The 18,292-nt window shown below is 44.6% G+C and overlaps 1 protein-coding gene across 1 annotated transcript; it reads left to right on the top strand. All coding sequences in view use genetic code 11, as the record gives it.

Moving 5' to 3' along the window:
• Positions 1-900: 900 nt before the first annotated feature.
• EGR_04847 (Receptor-type tyrosine-protein phosphatase alpha) lies at positions 901-13,820 on the top strand (the record flags this gene model as incomplete). The annotated part of the gene is made up of 22 exons (XM_024494096.1): positions 901-1,130; positions 1,710-2,043; positions 2,139-2,463; positions 2,545-2,657; positions 3,690-4,041; positions 4,238-4,456; positions 4,682-4,839; positions 4,880-5,090; positions 5,603-5,688; positions 6,164-6,503; positions 7,056-7,369; positions 7,727-7,979; positions 8,267-8,399; positions 9,182-9,253; positions 9,462-9,564; positions 9,787-9,895; positions 11,250-11,547; positions 11,652-11,844; positions 12,077-12,243; positions 12,359-12,638; positions 13,046-13,109; positions 13,720-13,820. The coding sequence occupies 22 exons, from the start codon at positions 901-903 to the stop codon at positions 13,818-13,820; spliced, it is 4,455 nt and encodes a 1,484-aa protein (XP_024351485.1).
• Between the last annotated feature and the right edge of the window lie 4,472 nt (positions 13,821-18,292).

The following is an 18,292-nucleotide window of genomic DNA, read 5'->3' on the forward strand; positions in this document are numbered from 1 at the left end:
CCGTCGAATCAGATTTGCACAACTGATTCGTGGCCCACCAATACTCGGTCCAACTCTACATGTATGCACATGCATCGTTGTGTTAGTGAAAGTGACATCGCCTTCCACCGCTGCAGTCACACCACACACATACGGCAAATGCGGCTCCACCTGTAAGTCCTTCCCATGGCGACATTCCTAAACGGAAATCTTGAGCCCTGCTTTCGGTCCAGCGGTACTGGCCTTTACTCGAAATGGCACAGTTGTAGCATTTACATAGAATTTGAAGTGTTTGAGATTGTACAAACTTGATGTCTTTATTAGTCGTTCAGAAATATTCCCAACTCAATGCTCGTGTACATAGGTGACTTGATAATTCGTCCATCTTGTCAATGTTAGACGCAGTGTAGAAGGAGGAAGGAGATAGGGTTAAGGGCAATACTGGTATTCTAAGTAGGAACTTCACATCCCATTTTCAATGAATGGCACCGTTGTGTATTTTGGTTGTAGGTTCCTTCTATGCCTTCTAACTGGATTGAGCTCTGTCAATTTAGCCGAAGCAGAAAGGTGTTTCGACTCATGGATATTTACTGACCATCCTGTTGCCATCAGTATTAAACCGTCCTTTAAGAAACACACAAGCACCATCGGACAACAGAGGAAACGTGATGTACAATGGATCTTTGAACTTCTCAACAGGGCTGATAGCGTACAGGTAACGATTGTGCTCCATTGCATTCTCTCCACCCATAAGCACACTTTGGCATCATTCCTACCTTTAAAGTCGAACTACGTGATTTTCTTTTTAAAGCCAGTGCTGTTCCTTTCATTAAACGATCTAGCAGTGCGGTCTGTGAAGTGAGATTGTCGAAGCAGGGGTCAATTCTGAGCACCAAGAATGATGCATTTTATCTCTTTCAGATGCAATCCATTAGGGATTACTGGGGAGGGCAGGTGCAGGTTGACTGCGTGGCTGAGAAGAAATTCTACAATGGAACCGCCAAAATGAGCATCCGAATTGACAAGGCGAAGCTGAAAATGGAGCAATGTCCATTTGTTACTTGGCAGGCTCATTCGGAATCGCCGACACGATGCCGAATCTTCCGAACCAGTGCTAGTGACGTCCCACTAAATTTCATTGTGTTTAATAGGTACGTGTAGTTTTTACCTTACCGACCTCTACTTTCCATTAGTTCGTTACAACCACTGGACCGCTCATAATAATTTGACTTTACTCCGAAAAATTTGATTAACTAAATCGGAGGTGGCAAGTTGTATCAGCCACTTAAATTTGGCACCTATAAAAGCCGGTAGAGTGTACCGAGACCATCCCGAGTACAAGGAGGCATGATAATAGGGTAGGATCTGCTTTGCAGACATCCATAAGAAAGAATAAAGACTTAAAAAAGACTTTCTTGGAAAAGATCCGCTAAATTAGCAAACACTGCTTTGCCGAACACATCCGAGGAAGAAGTGTGCAGATGTAACAGCAGTCTGTGTTGTAAAGATGCAACTTAAGTGGCTTGAATTGTGCTACTCTCAACTTTCAAACATCGTAGCAGCCTTTGCTTGATACACGAGCCAAATCATCGTCAGTGATTAGTCTACCAAATTGATGTGGAGGTATTAACGTGGGTTACTGTATCTATCCTGACATTGGCCACTCATCATTACCCAAATTCTCCATCCACTATGCCACCCTTCACCAACGCTTTTCAATCGTTATCTAGGACGGCTCAAATGCAGGCGCAACTAGGTGCGAGGCAGACAAGTTTCTGCTTGGATAGACTCAGTCCAGCCACAACCTATCTCCTTTGTTTGGCATCACATGAATGTCAGAATGACTGGAACTGCGAGGCCTTTACAACGTTGCAAGCGACTTCACAAGATACGCCTCCCTATGCCATGGATGTTTATGTTGAGTGGACAGATTCCAAGTGGGTCCAATTAAGCTGGCCACCTCCGAAAATTAGAAGACCTGCTACGCCACCAATTGGCTATGTCATCTCTGTCCGCAGAGATGAAAATTGTTGGGAAAGGGAAGTACTCCTGTCTGCGCCATGGGTAAGAACGCATTGACTCGCCAATGGTAAAATACTCGGCCTTTCAACCGTCACAGGCAAGAGCAGTGACCTTATGCGTTTCAACTTCTGTTTAAGGCCACGGAAATGGAAAGAGCACATATACGGAAATCGGCTGAGCGTCTGGAATGGGCTCACAGATGTGGTGGTCGAACGGCTAGAGTAGTGGATGGACAGCTTGATGGGTATTGGCCTGATTTCGCAGGCTCGAGGCGACAAACCTGGGTTGAGGGCTGGAATGGCGCTGATGTGGATGAGCAGGGACCTCTTGGCATATTCGCTGTCACCGTGGGTGATCTCCAAGCCAATACGTTCTACAAATTTGCCATCACACCAATCTTCCATCCACATTCGAACATTCTTTCTCAAAGTACAGATATACAGATAAAAACAGCTTCATATGGTAGGTGGTGGTTGTTAATTGCCAAGTTGGGGAGCACAGAAAGGCAGTTACATTCACAATCCATCACAATATTCTTTTCAGATTCACGTGTATCAGTGGAGGCAGGAGAGGGTTCGATGTGGATCTCCTATCCCAGAGCATACGATCTCACGATTTCTGAGATCGGGGCTTACCCGATTCATTGCAATCACAGTGTGAGCCCATTTTTGCTATTTCTTATCTATTTTTGGCGCTAGAGTTGGTTGCATTATCTTATGGATGGCAGTGAATCAAGTGCAATCAACAAACTAGACTGAGGTGCTTGTGTTTCATTTCAGTCACCCACTTTCAACAATGGAGCTGCAGAGATATTGTGTAGAAAATCCTTCCACAGCACTAGACAACAAGTCAAAATTTCTCTGACTCCGGGTGCGATTTACCGACTAAAAATGGATTCGAGTTACTCGGAACCCCTCCTTCAAAAGGTAGTCCGAATTCCACCTGAACGCCGTAAGTATCCGGTTTCCATCTGCATTTGAAAAGCTGTTATTTGTAAGACAATGGATTTTAAACACATTTTCAAGAAAGAACGAAGTAAAATGCGATCTTTTTGTCTAACAAGACAATGCATTCTAACTGGGTGAGTTTCACAGGCTGCCTCCCAGAACTAGCCAATCAACTTACCACCCCAAATCATTATTCACCTGAGGGTTAAACAGGGATGGTGCAGTTAATTTCAGGCATTAATTTTTATTTAGTAAATAAAACATAACTGCGGAGTGACATTTATTGCCATCAATCACCATAATTTTTGCGTGACACTTTCATTACTGCTTTAGTAAGTAATTGTTAATTGGCGGTGGGCCAATGAGGAGGAAGGCCCACGATAACCCACCACCTTCCTACCTGACGTGCATCAAAAAACGGCAAATTTGAATTGTGAAACAGAAAATGAGTTCGTACCTTTCATTACAAAGCCAACTACTAATTTGTTCTCCCTCTGAATGGAGTGTTTCAGTAGGCACTAAATACATTTCGATTGCCAACCCACAGTTCAGGTTGATCACGAAGATGAGAACGTTGAGAAAGCAAGAAAAGTGTTAACAATATCAAATCAAATGACAACTTGTGCTACATAACTACAACTTAGTAATGGAATATGGCTTCAATATTTATCAAAGAACTGACGTGTCACAGTTCACCCACTTGCGAATCTCCTCCCTTCCCAATTAATAGCCAAATTCCAGCCTCAAATCAAGGCCATTGCCCTCTCCTCGAACCTAGTCTTTATCAATGTGATCCATCTCAATGCCACGGTGTCAAATCCTCTGGCTTTCATTACCCGTATATGTCAGACTACGGACACCAGACAATGCAAATTGCATCCACTCCATTATGAGGTCGTCAGTTCCTACAGTCTCTACCAAAATCGTTCTGTCTGGCGTCTGAGTAACTTCGGCGACAGTGCTCACTTCAACGCACGCATTCAAACAACAAACCGTGCAAATCTGCAAGTCTCCTTGTATGCGTACCCTGGCGATTTGCTTACGGGTGAGGAGGTTCAACTAGCCACTACTACCTCGGAACCACGAAAGGACGGTGAGCTCACGATTTGGACATCCTCATTAGTACTTGCTGATGCAGAATAAAAGTAGTGCCGCAGACTCGTTGTGAGGAACAGGCTTACTTCGCCATTCCCTTTCCGACTTCTTCCTATACTGCGTAAACCTTCACTTTACAAGGAGGTGGCAGGAAAGACAGGCTTCCACTCACCATTCATTCACCACTTCTCTAGCTTGCAAAAGTTGGTGCATATGGCCGGGTGGTGACTGGAGCAACACAAATGGTGGTGCTATCGGTACGTACAATAGAGAGTTTGCGAGGCGGACCAGTGATGGTGAAGTGTGTGAGGGCTATTGTGAACCTCTGTCTGAGGCCATCAATGGTGAAAGCGGATGTGCTCCTCTCCACAAACGCATGCAATTGTGCAATCTTCCTGTCTGCAGTGCTGTTGGTATGTCCCTAGTTACCCTATGGAATGCTTCGTTATGAATTAAGCTTATCCTGCAGTCAGACTAGCATATCAAACATGACAGCAGTGTTGGCTTCTCGATGGTTCGGAGTGTAGTAGATAGAGAGTAATTCCAAATGTCATCCGAACACAGCAGTAGAATAGGTAGTCCAATTTCGTGACACTCAAATTCGTTTTATCAAGCAAAACTTTATTTGCCATTTTTAGCCCCAATTGGTTGCGTAACAGACGCAGACTCTGCGCAGGGAACGTCTTGGATTAGCGTGGAGTGGAAGAATCCAAGGGAGTCAGTCGGCTCCTTCCCTAAATTCCTTATCCTAGTTACCTCCCACTACGATGCAGAGGTAGGCCAGGTATTCGTCGAGGTAGGTGAAGCTATTTCTGGCATACATGATGCCGCTTCAGAATACTGATACAACGCTACTGCCGCCCTTCCTTCGAAGCGCAGTGCAAAGTCTTCATCGCCCACAAGTCCATCCAATCACCGATGGCATGGATAGGGTGAATATTACAAACTTAGCACAGAACACGGATTACAACATCGCGGTCATTCCGTACTTACTGGATGGACGCATTGGAGCAGTTCTGGAAAAGACGGTTAAAACCAAAATGGCGGGTAAGTGACTACCTAGAACCAGGTTTCAACCATGCGTAAACGTTTCAAGACGCCCTTTGCTGTGAACGGGAGTGATGATCTCAAGCATTGCTGTTTCCATTCCATCAACACTAACACCACCACAGCTTCCATCACAGCCAACGCAGCCACCAGTCCTATGAACCACTATTCAGTCAGCACATGGAACACTCGCCTTAGTTCCAGACACACGATATCTTTTGACTTCGTGTTGACAAGTGTTTCATTTACTTGACAGATATTCCACATTCGCTGAATGCAATACCACTACTAAAGGCCTCCATTTCCCACTTCTATCTAGCTCCCTGTAGAATAGCGTATGTGAAGATAAGGCGAAATGGCAGCGATGTGAGTGTGACATGGCAGCTCCAATTGAAAAGGACTTGCAGTGTACCCACGGATCTCGTAGTGGAAATAAATGAAACAAGACGAGATGTCAAACTGGAACACCCATTTGACAGGGCTCATTTGACGCATAACTTCGAGTTTTGCAGGACTTACCATTTCCGCCTGCGATTTGACAGCTTGGGAGGCAGGCGTGAGTATCCACACGCTCTCTCCTCTGAAATCGGCTATCCAGGTAAGGTTGAGCCCAGGAGACTGACACACGTTTGGGTAACAATTTGGACAACCTCAATGTTATTCTCAAGGAGTATTCTAGTCAGGATTATATGCCGACTGTGAATACTACTGCTTTTAAATAAGTAAAAACACAGTTAGCCCTGTTCAGGAGGAACGTGATTGGAAAGTAGAGGTCATGGCAAGGGCAATGTGGTGGGAATAGCCCTCAAATAGTAGGACGAGGAGATACAACCGAGTTCAATGCAATCTTGAAGTTGTCACGTACTTATCGAGGTGCAATAAGCACAGAGCAGAGTGAGTGATGAGCCACCGCGAAGCACTGATGCCTGCGCTTTGCTTTAGACATAGCTGATACGGCGCCATTCACCTACCTCTCCAACACCGCCCCCTATTTCGGTGTATCCTTTACGCCCAAACATTCGTCCTGTGTCTACGAGTACGCTCTCCAATGGGGCATTTGGCCCAATTTCCAGCACTGCAAAGTGGTAGCCGCATTTCCAACCGGTAATGCAATGCACTTGCTCCCAATTTGTCATGGTGACACTATTCATGGAGGCAACATTGCCGCTCCTTGGGTACCCAATCCCACTTCTTATTCCTCCATGTCCAGTCTCATTTTTGCAGACATCCATTTGTGTGAGTACCTAACACGTTGCTCCTTTCTCCTTGAAGGCAGTAACTTACCGACGCTGAAGGAAGGATTCGTGTATAATTTCAAAGCAAGAGTGCAGCCACCTGGCTTGACTCCAAATTGCAACAATGTGACGTTTGCTTCGGCCTGGTCCGAACCACTGACCATTGCTACAGCCCTCTGTAAGTTACTGGGGTACCACCTGCCGCCTGCCTTCGGGTTCAAATGATGGGAAGAGACTACTGAGTACATTCTATGCTTCCACCAGCTTCTGTTGGCTGTGCTTCATCACCTAATTAAAACCGAATTGGAATATGTGTGCTACCATTTGCGATGCAACGCAAATTTTTTCGTCATCAACTCGACAAATATCCCAGACAAATAGTGCAATCGTAAGATCGGTGCATTCAAGATCAAATCCTCAACAATGCCCATATGCAACGCACATGCTTTAGTGCAGACTTGGCAACTTTGTATTGCCATTTCATGGTCCATTCTACTCCTTGTCTTTCAGTATGACGCACGCTTTTGCTAACACGTAAGTTGGATTAGGACATCGTCAAGTGCATTCGGATGAAATAATTTATATACATATTTGAGGATCACAGATTAACCACATCAACAGGAAGCTATTCCAAAAGTGTTGCCACGTAAATACATGCATGACAATTACTCATCCAATGGCTTTCATAAAGAGCACAAAAATATTCCCTTCCGTAAATATCCATTTACAGCAAAAAGTGAAGTGAAAACTCACAACGTGACGGTGACAGCCTATATTGTTGAAAGGGAAGAAAAGGAAGAGAGCAGCTCTGCTTGTCTATTGCCGCAGGCAGAGTACAGCGAACACCACGAGCTTCGGGCGGTTGAAAATAGCATTTCCCGCAGTGGGGACAACGCTTCCATCTGCATTATTGTCGATTGGACCGTCGATGCCACCAGTGCGGGTAGCATTCTCGGATACATTCTCCAATTAACGCAATCTGCTGCCAACAACTGTCGCCTCATTTGGGTTCCTTGTGAAGACTGCTTTCCCGGTTATGGTTTGGTGAGATTTGCATCTCCTCCCCCTTTCCCTTTTTAATCACTACTTAACTCTACACCAATGTACGTATCCAAAGTTTCCACACAGAGCGTGGATAGGATCATTGTCGTTCGGGTGCGATTGCCGACGCTGCCGTCATTGTGGTTACCCAGCAACGTCTGCATATTATCATGAGGTCTCCGAGACGTGAGCAGCTTTGTCTTTGTTTGCGAATGAGTACTGTCATTCATCCAAGTCTAGTTCGTATAACATGCGATATCAACACTACGAACAGTTGGCAGTCATCTTAGTACACCATCCAAATCACATTCAGTACCCCGTTCCCACTTTTACCTACTTCAAATCACTTCTTCCTTGTAGAGGAATGCTTTGCCTGAGGTTGCACAACAGTTGCGCCGCATAGCATCACAATGCATAGAGGACTCCACACAGCTGTTGCAAAATGCTGAGCAAGTAAACTCAAAACTCTACAAGACGACGATGCGTCTTGTGCTCGGATTTGAGAGCTTGGGAGAGGCAAATGACACGTTGACGGGAATGGTGAGAGTACACGCGGTGAAGATGGGCTCAATCCACCAGATAATGGTACAGTTTTGGCAGACCAACGCTCAAGGTAATGCAAAAGGCGCGGCAGGAGGAGCAGGAGTGGGAGTAGGAGGTTGCAATCGACCTCTTCTTCCTCTACTTCTACATTCCACCACTACCGACACCTTCATGACGTATACGAACATGCCGCACTTCACAGTAGTATTAAGCATTTCCTTCACCTTTGATAATGCTTGTGATAACATTTATTGACAATGGTTGTGTGAGTTATGAGGGCAATAGTAGCAATGAGAACAATTTTGAAGGAATGATACACACAGAAAGCTCAAACTCTGTGTTTTTTGTGTCTTTCAGTCATTCTCTCCAAGGGCAGGTTCCGAGCCGGACTGATAACAGGAATACTGGCCATTGTCTTGGTCACTATCCTGATAGCGATCGTAATTATAAGGAAGCGAAGGGCGAAGATCATAAGGCAGGATCAGTACATGTGAGTATCTCAGAGGTCATCTGTCACTGCCACATGCCTCTGTATTTGAAGAGGACATCGTCATAGCAAGACAGCTGCCCTATATCAAATGTCAGTTAATTGAAACAGCAGAATAATGCCTCCTGACACTTCTATCTCCAGTCACCTTAATCACCAGTGTCACACGCCGCATATATCGTGGGGGATTGATGACCAGAAGCAAACCCTTTACACCATTCACTTCACATGCGTATTTCCGTTACTGCGCCTTCGCCGGCCTTGCCACCCTTGCCGCCTTCGCCAAGGCCCGTACAACAAAATCCAGGAATACATTCGCCGCAGTCTTCGTAAAGCATCAATACCAACTGACATTTCAACGATATGGGTGTTGGATACCAAGGAAGGCAGTAAAGAGCACAATGCATGAATGTGACCATATTAGATGACCGACTAACTGACTGACCAACAGATCGACCGACCAACAGAATCAAAAACGGAAAAACGGACTCACTGACCGACTGACTGATCAAATAAATGACCGTCTGACCGACTAACTCACTGATCGACAGATAAACTAAACGACCAATCGACCGACTGACCAACCCACCAACTCTATTACCGACTGTCACACGAACTATTTCCTAGCTTCATAGGCAAGCACTTCCAAGTTGCGCTTCTGCAAGTCATTGCAACCAACTCCACCAAAGTCCCTCAGAACATACCATTTACCCAAAATAAACTTTCGCAATCTCCCTACAAAGGTGCACTATCTGTGATGTAATATTATTTGCATTCTTTTGTAGGAAAGTAGCTAATGAGGATGAAGATGCATTGGAAGCAGATTCCATGAACATAATACAAAAGAAGTTTGGATCGTAAGTAAACTCAGTCACTCCTTCACTTACTTTCCCATTTGGCATAAAGCTACGTGAAAATTCATGCTAAATTTTGCATTTTCCCACCATTGGAATCCATTGACGTCTCCTAATTTCCTTCTGAGCATTGCTTGCAAACAACGACTGTCTCTTCCACATCCACATCTCGTTTGAACCAATACTCACCGAAGGTCTTTGTGTGTGTTAGGCGTCTCCGCAAGGCTCCAACACCAATCCACCTGTCGCACTTTGTGAACACTGTCGCTAACTACGCCGCAAATGACTACGCGATATTGCGTGAGGAATTCAAAGTAATTTTGGCATTTCCTTCTCCCTCACAACTATAAAATGGTCGCAATTGCTGCGTTTAAGGATTTATAGAAATGGTGGCACTAGCACCACTTCAATCTATCAGCATTGCTCAAAATGCATGTTAGTGAAACTTGATACCAATTAGGTGTAACAGTGAAAGGCAAGATTGACATGACGACTGAAGACAGGGTGTAACAACGAAGGTGGATGCATTCTTTTAGACACTGCAGTGCAACGCCGCTATACAGCAGGACGAGAAAGGCCTTACAATGGAGGTTGGTGCTCACCCTGAAAACCAGTTGAGGAATCGTTACAAAAACGTTCTGCCCTGTGAGTTGCCTTTTGCTCGTCATGTGTCTGACAGCTGAAAATAGTGACAGTGTCCTTTCCATCAATAGGTGCGATGAGTTAGTTCAGTAAGTGATATTTTTTCAAGAGTGCAGACGAAATCAGCAATGTAGTGGATGGTCGTTCATGTGGAATGGAGGCAAATTTGGGGAAAAAGTAGTTTGCTTACCATGAGACTGCTTCCACTTTTATTTGCACATAGTGTCCAGGTAAGCTCTGGAAACCAAAAGGTTGTGGGAAATTGGGTTGCTCGTGCTCTCTAAATAGAGGCCAACCAGAGAAGCCAAAAAAAGAATTACTTCTACCACCTTCGTCTGCTCACATTTCTCATCAACCAATGTTAATTGTGAGGGAATTTTGAAGAAGAGTAAATGAAATTCTGAAAGCTAAGTAGAATTTGGTTCACTCCACCGGTTTTACAGTAATGAATATGCTGCGTGTTAGTCAACAGAGTGACAAGCACAACTGATACCAGGTGAGCAAAAAGGTCCAAGAGATTCCACTACAGCTTGCTGCAATAACTCTCGGTAGCGCAGCTTTAGGGACCTTGTAAGATGCATGTGATTGTTTACATGTCTGCAATGTAAAGCATAGCAACAGTGCGTCAGTTAGCTGGTCATTTGGACGGTGTCGGTAACATTCAGTGATAGCATGCATCTACAACATTGGCGATGGAAGAGTAGTGAAAACTCTGTAGAATGGGTGCCATGCACGCGTATGGATAAATAGCAGTAGGCTCAAACCACTACCAACCTCTTCATCACTATTTCCATTTAGGTTACATTAACTAACCGCAGTTTTTGGATTCTTGGTTAACTGACAAGTAGATGAAAAGGATACCACTTAGTGGAGATAGGCTAACGAGTGTGATTGGTTGTCTCGCACCACCTACTGTTCAACTCTGAATTCCGCTTAGTGGATGCGCTAGACTGGAGGCGAGTGCGCTCGAAGTAAATTCCATCCCAACTGCCTCGGAAGCATCACAGACAAGCCAATCGGTAAAAAGAAATTCCTACTCCACAAGTTATGTGCAAAAATCGCATCACTGCATCATTTACCACTGAGAAGGCTTGTCCTCTCACATGCACCACCCCATGGCATTATTCCACCCCAGAAGAGCTGAATGACTAATAACAGAGGTGGGACGAACAGACATTTTGCAGACACTGCTGACACTGATTACACCCACCCACCATCGTCGACAGTTGAAGCACATATCATTCTCCCAATCACTCTTCAATCAACCGGCACTGCTCCACGTTGTTGTTTCGTACCATCAGTGTATGCAGGAGCAGTGCATCAGATGGGCATGAATGCTTTTCACCCCAATTTCCAGTCGACCACAACCGCCTAAAGCTGACAAAGAAGTATGCGCTGGCTGATCTCTGTACAGTGGACGAAAGTGACCCCAAGGCCACACCTCTCGCCCTCAACGCATTGTCAAACTACGTCAATGCTAGTCTCATACCCTCCACTCCACCGTTGTTGCGCATCAACTGCGCGACTGCCAAGCCTGAGTGCAGGTCCTGTCCCAACGTCTACGTGGCGGCGCAGGCCCCCAAACGCTGCTCCGTGGCACTCTTCTGGCAGGCCATTTGGGATTCCAATGTGCGAGTTATTGTCATGCTGACTAGGTGAGTGCCTACCATTCCACTCCTCCTTTAAGATGTTGTTACTCGGACAAGTTCTTTCTCATGACCCCCTCACACCTGTCCGTGATTCTGCGTCTGCTTTGCAGATTGCACGAAAGGGAGAAAGAAAAGTGTTGGCCTTACTGGCCACGCAAGCATGACAATAGGGATGGTGATGGTGAGGGTGATGGCCTAAACAGCGAGTTATGCTCCGCCACGTACGGCAACTTCGCCGTCACTCTGCAGAGCACTGAGACCGGCTTCTGCTACATCCGTCGCGTTCTCGTGATCCACAATAAGGTGAGTGTGGAGGGCGGACTAAAATGATTTGCACCACTACACACGATTGCAGTTTTCTGCCTTCACACCACACCTCCACCCACTGGTCACCTCCAATTGCGTCAGCACCTGCACCAGACCAACCGAAGAAGAACCTTCCATGCACACGGTTATATGCGCACACAATTATGTCCATTCAGTGGAGCTCTATCTGGACAATAAATAGCTGTGTGTGTGTGTTGGTGTGTTTTAGGCTGTCGAAAATACCATTCCCAGACGGGTGATTCAACTTCTGATGACAAGTTGGGATGATTTTAAGGTGCCCAGAAAGGACGACTTTTGCATTTTCCTGAAGAAATACTGGGATGACCTCAAGGCTATGAATAGGCAATCCGTTGGCTCTGTCCTCGTTCACTGCAGGTATCTCCTCTTCCAATTTCTATTCTTCCATTACCAACAAACAGTTACTTTCATTTGCTTGTTTGTACGATGGAGTGCCTAATGCCCACGGAACACACTGATGTGACTGTTTTAGCGCCGGTGTTGGAAGAACGGGCACATTCATTGCAATCGACATGCTCGCTCGGTACATCGAAGGGTTAGTGGAGTTGGGGAAGAGGAGGGTTTCGAGCAACACGAAGACCGAGGACAATGGTGTGCCGTGGCAGGAATCCATCTACGCAAATCTAACGGAATCGGGAAAGGCCATTCTGCTGCACAACCGTGCCACACTTGACAAGAGCACCTCAATGGTGGACATCTTTCAAACTGTCCTTTGGCTACGATCACAACGGTTGAAGTCGGTTCAACAGGATGTGAGTTGGCTGCCTACCTGTGTCTTCAACGCATTCAGTCAAGCTGCGTCTGTCTTCATACAGATTTGTACATTAGTTGCCCCAATTGGTAATCTGTGGATTAAATTCAAGGAGCTATTTATAGAGGTGACCTATTTAAGTTGTTTGTTGACAGACATGGAGGCAGATTTGTCTCCAGTTCACATGGTAGCATAACTGTGCATCCTGTTCCATGGAGATGCAATCCCATTGGATGACACCCTATCGCTGTACAAGACAATTTTGATCACTTTGCATGCTCATTCCTTCGAAACACTTGACATTATTTTGTCTGCCCAACACTAGGAACAACTGATTGGCTACTGCTCTACTGAGAAGGGAAGTGTATGGTTGCGGTAATCATTTATCCATTGTTTTTTCGCTTTTAGATACAATATATCTTTATCTATGACTTCCTCAGCTACTACATCCAAAGTCTAACTGGAGAAGTAGGTAAGTATGCGGCTTTCAAATGATGACACTACCTCCCTTCCACAGAGTTTCCTTTCGACAGTGTTTGAGGAGGGGCCCACTGAAGAAGTAATTACAGGAGCTAGGAGGGGTTGCCAATAGTGGTTTACATGATTTGTACCTTATACTTCAATTCCTGAATAAAAATATGCATATATTACTACTTATGATGTTCATGTATGTGCCAGATACTTTAGCGTGGAGGGGTGGAGTCATATTACTAGAGCAGAATAGGTACTGCCAACTTATAGAAGGGCTGGGGAGGCGATTGACTTGTCTTATAGGCTATACGACCAAAGGATTGTACAAAGGCGGAGCCTGCCTACTAGCCTGCCCAAAAGGAATAGTTCAGCATGCAGTTGTAGTATTACACTGCATTATTGTGAGTATTCGCCCTCTCGTGGAATCCACCATCTAATTTAGAACTATCTCGAAAATGTCAAATGCACCAATTCAAAGGTAACAAAACCTTAAATGGCGAGGTTGAATAACATGACCTTGAAGGCTTTCGCCTTTGTGCAGTAGTAATTCTGCAGTGCATGCACAACGATAAGAGGAACAAAAAATATGACGTTTAGAATGAATATTTTAGGCAATGCTTTTGTTGCTCATCATCCATCCCCCAGTCCCGACTATGAAAATGAGAGTGGAAGAGAAGCCACATATACTGATGACGTGAAATTGTACAAATAGTAAAGGGTTTTTTTGGAGTCAGAGTTTGACCTCCCCACTTTCGAATGGATGGCGATTTTTCCGTCTTGCCGTTTGCCCAATTTGTTGGCCTGTGAATTGGATAAGCCACATCTAGAGCTCAAACAAATTTCACACTCTCGGCAATTAATTGTGACAATCTTATTGTTCGCCTAATTTGTCGGAGAAGTAGGACTCAGCCTTTGTTTACCTGTTGGACGGTAAAAACAAATTAGGAAGACCAAAAGTACGTAAAATCTCATATTCCACGAGTTTTGCTATGCCTTGCAATTCATTATTGTTGACTTCTTTTGGGACAGTGATCCTAGGACTAGCGATGGGTGTGCGAGATGGACAGCACATTTCCCAAATAAGACGAAACACCAAATTCAGCGGAATTGCCAAGAGGGATTAGTGACGGTGCAGACAGATGTCTCCTTAGTTGCACGCAAATTCAGTGGTTGCTGGGTTAGTTCGTGAATGCTTTCTTTCTTTCAGCGCCGACTGCTTTGTAATGGCCGACCAGGGAGGTGGAAATACGGTAACACTGAAGACGACGTTTGAAAGTAAGGGGGAGCTATATAACGCTTTAAAGGTTTCTACAGCTCATCGTTTTGGTTCTGCTACCGCTTAAGCTCCCGTGATTTTGCATTTTCCCAAGGGCATAATCTCCGAGTCACTCTAGTAGCCTCCACAACTTGAGTACACCGATAACACATTCTGTTCAAGTATTATGACTTCTTCCATCGTCAGGGGAGTCTCGCGGTATGGCAGAAAAGCATACTTTTCATTCATAATAATCGTGAGGATGAGTAGGAATTGAAGCATAGGGCACGATTTATAGAAATCAAGACTTGTGAAATCGTCCCGTTGATGCGGTTGCCCCTTGAATGGGTCCCGCCTCAAACACACTCTTAAGGGAACCCTATTAAAGTGAATCAAAGCTATCATTCAAATGTCGTTAACTTACTAACTTTGGATGTAGTAACTGTGAAAGTCATTGATAAAGACGTATTGCATATGGAAAGACAAAAACAGACAACTGCTTAACGTTACTGCGTACTCACCACTGCAGCATCAAAACGGCTAATTTGTTGTACTTAATATGACATTCACAAGGAAAGTTTATGTGTTGCAAAGAAATGAGCACTAAATTGATCAAAAGCACTTTTTGGAGGTGAATGTGGTGACAATTTTACGGCTTACATGCCTCCAAATTAGGACAAGTGGCTTTGTGAAGAGGTGGGCTCGTACTGCAAATAAAGAAGAATCTGCTCTAATGCCTCCTTACAAATTATTTAAATGAGATCCTTATGGAGACAAATTTTAGAATTCAATCTCTAGAATGCCAACTTGAATATCGAGCTACCAAATCTACATAATGACGGCCGCTGAGTTGCTAAAGGAGCTACTTAGAATTGAGTCAGTAAGGCAATTTGAAGCATTACTGAGCACCATCATCCTTACCTCGGCTTCACCATGTTCTTTATATCGTTTGAGGAAAGAGATACGAGGAATTTAAGACCTAGGTGGGCAGACAACTAACATCCTGTTGGACTGTCTTCGGCCGTTGTGATTGCAGCCAAAGGACAATTTGAAAGAAGTCCACCACTGCAAATCCAAGTGACCTGCCAATACGGCCCCAGCCGCCACGTTGGCGCCGGGAAAGGACCTGCACTAAGGCCTGCTAGTCGGGCGGTTGCTGTGCAACAAGGCAATGAGGCTAATCTTGACTCAATCTGACAACGCTCTAGGGCAATAGATGCAGCCGTGGTGTAAATATGATTGGCTGGGCAGATACCAGCCCTAATATATCTCTTTGATCGACTAGAAATAGGGGTGAAAATCACCCAAGCTCATGTGGTGCAATACCTTGACAGTATGCATTGAACATAAGTGAAATTGTATCCTCTTTAGCTGTCTATGATGGTGCGTGGGCCTTTTCAGTATCCGCGGTGTCCACGAAGGTTTGCACGTCCCATCTCTGCCATTAGCTATCTTGACCTTCCAGGGCTCTCATTGCCATAGAGCGGCCCTTTGTCATCTTCGCGGAAACTCAACTATTCCATTTGACGTGTGATTGCCGCATACCACTGTCAAGAATGGATTATGAGCATCACTTTGTTAAATGTCATCAAGAGAATACGAAGGGTAAGGTAGGGGACTTTCTGCCCCCCATATAAGAGAGCAGATTTTGCGTCACTGAGATTTTGTGCCTTCTTGTAAAGTAAGGATTGCTTCCCACCAAATGGCTAGTCCAAAGTGTTTCTGACAAAGCGGCTTTTGCATAGATTCGACCTGTATCTCAACTATAACTGCCTCGTCTTTAGCAAGGAAATTAGTCAGAACAGTTGCGTCTCCAGTTCGGCATGCACACAGCGAGCGTCAGCTGCACCACTCGAGCTGTTGCAATGGATTTGTGAGATGCATGGTAAGTGGTTTGGAATTACCAGGCACACGTTTGTTTGTCTAACCTAGAGTTATAAAAACAATCTAACAATTGCGATATGTTTTTTACCGTACGTGTAGGCTTACTGTTATGCTATCAATGCAGGCGGATGAGGCCCATTTTCAAAGTTTAACCACTGATCTATCGCATTTGGCTTGCTTCCTCATTTATTTTCACTATTACGAATGTTCTGTTGGTCACTGGAGACATCATGTATTTATCATAGATGGAGGGACGCACAGACCGATCGACACACCCAACAACCGAACCACCAACTGAGTGTCTAACATAGCTACCGACTAGCGTATCGGTGTTGTGCGTAATGGTGTCTATAGGTCAAGAGTTGGATGATAGTTGCAAGCCCTCGGGAGCTATGCTACAGCTAATAATTGCATCAAGCTCTCCCAAGAACCGTATGAACTTTTTAATTACATCTGCAATTCCGTTACCAAACAGGTAGCGTGTTCATCAATACCAAATTCTACTAGACTTATCACTTCGTTTGTTTTATCGAGATTTCGCTGACTATTGCATAGATTTAATCAGCGATGTGAGCAGAAGAAAGTAGTAAAAAAATACAGGATTTTGTTACTTCGGGTTTGGTTTTTATCATAAAGTTTAAGCAAGCCAATGTCTCACCACCTTTTGGGATCTTCAGTTCAGCTCGGTACTGTGCAAATGCGATTGGAAGAGGACTCATGGCAAGTAAACTCATCTTTTCTACTGTTCGCCTCTCTTTTGCTATAAGCCACTACTTATAACTTTGTTGCCAACTTTTGAAAATTGCACTTCAATGGTGAGGGCACATGATAGGAGAAGGAAATCTTACAGGGTAAAACCCTTTTACAACGCTTCCTTAAGTGATATTGAGGGCTTGCACCAACCTCCCTTGTGGAACATTTGTCGCTTTCCTGTGCAGCAGCGTGACCTCGCACTGTCTAGGAGCAAGCACCGGTACCCGCTGTCACCTCCTTTCTCTACGTGTCCTGCACATCTTATCTTGTACAGAAAAAGCTAAGTAGGATGAAGGTAAATTAGCCCAAATTCAACGCTACTAACTTGGCAACCTGTAGGAATCCGCGAAACTCTGCACTTGAGAACCGCTTTTAACATGGGGAAAGAAGTAGTGAAATTACCAAAAACTCCTCCCAATAAACCGCATGGCTAAAGGGGATTGGCACTTTTGTCAACCAATTGCAATTTCGATCGTCTTTGTTGGGTACATTATTTATGTCCTCAAGCTTTCACAAGTCGCCTTCCCTAGCCGTCTTACAAGACCTGCATTTGCAAAACCAATTCTCGAGGTCTGCATCTAGATCTGACAGATGGATTTAGCAGTACCTTGCCAGTTGTCAATACCTAACATATAAATGGCTCTCCTTTTTGTGCTCTCATATTTTGAAACCTCCAAATCCATTTGAACAACTTTTCTTGTGTGCAGAATTTTGGAGGTAGCTGAATAACTCCTGTGATGATGAGGAGGGAAGACTATAGTAACGATAACCATTGTGGCCTTTCAGATTTAGTACATCTTGATTAATCAATTCCCAAATTACTACATCCAAAGTCGAACAAATGAAGATGGTAGGTTTGTAGCATTTGAATGAGCGCATTGCCTCCCATCGATGGATTCTACAAGGTAGTGTTTGAGGAGGGACCAACCCAAGAGTCAATCGCACTAACTGGAATGGTGTGCAGATGCTGATCTATATGACTTCTGCCTTACATCTCAAACTCAGAATAAAAAATACGCATACTCTGCTACTCGTAATCTACTGATAAAAGGTGAATGCAATGATGCAGAGCCCAGAGTCTCCTTCAAGAAGGAAAGAAGACATAACACCGGGGCAGAATGTATATTGTCAGCATACAGAAGGGTTTGGGGCTACTGACACTGCCTGGAGGCCCTGCCACCTAGCAGAGGTGTAACCGCCTAGCCAAAGCAATCAATTAAACAAGCAGTGCGTCTCGAGTCTTTCCTAAAATAGGAGGAAATCATAAGAGGGTGGTGGAAGATATATTACTG

This window comes from Echinococcus granulosus (assembly GCF_000524195.1).
Source record: "Echinococcus granulosus chromosome Unknown EG_S00032, whole genome shotgun sequence".
In the NCBI taxonomy this organism is placed as follows: Eukaryota; Metazoa; Platyhelminthes; class Cestoda; order Cyclophyllidea; family Taeniidae; genus Echinococcus; species Echinococcus granulosus.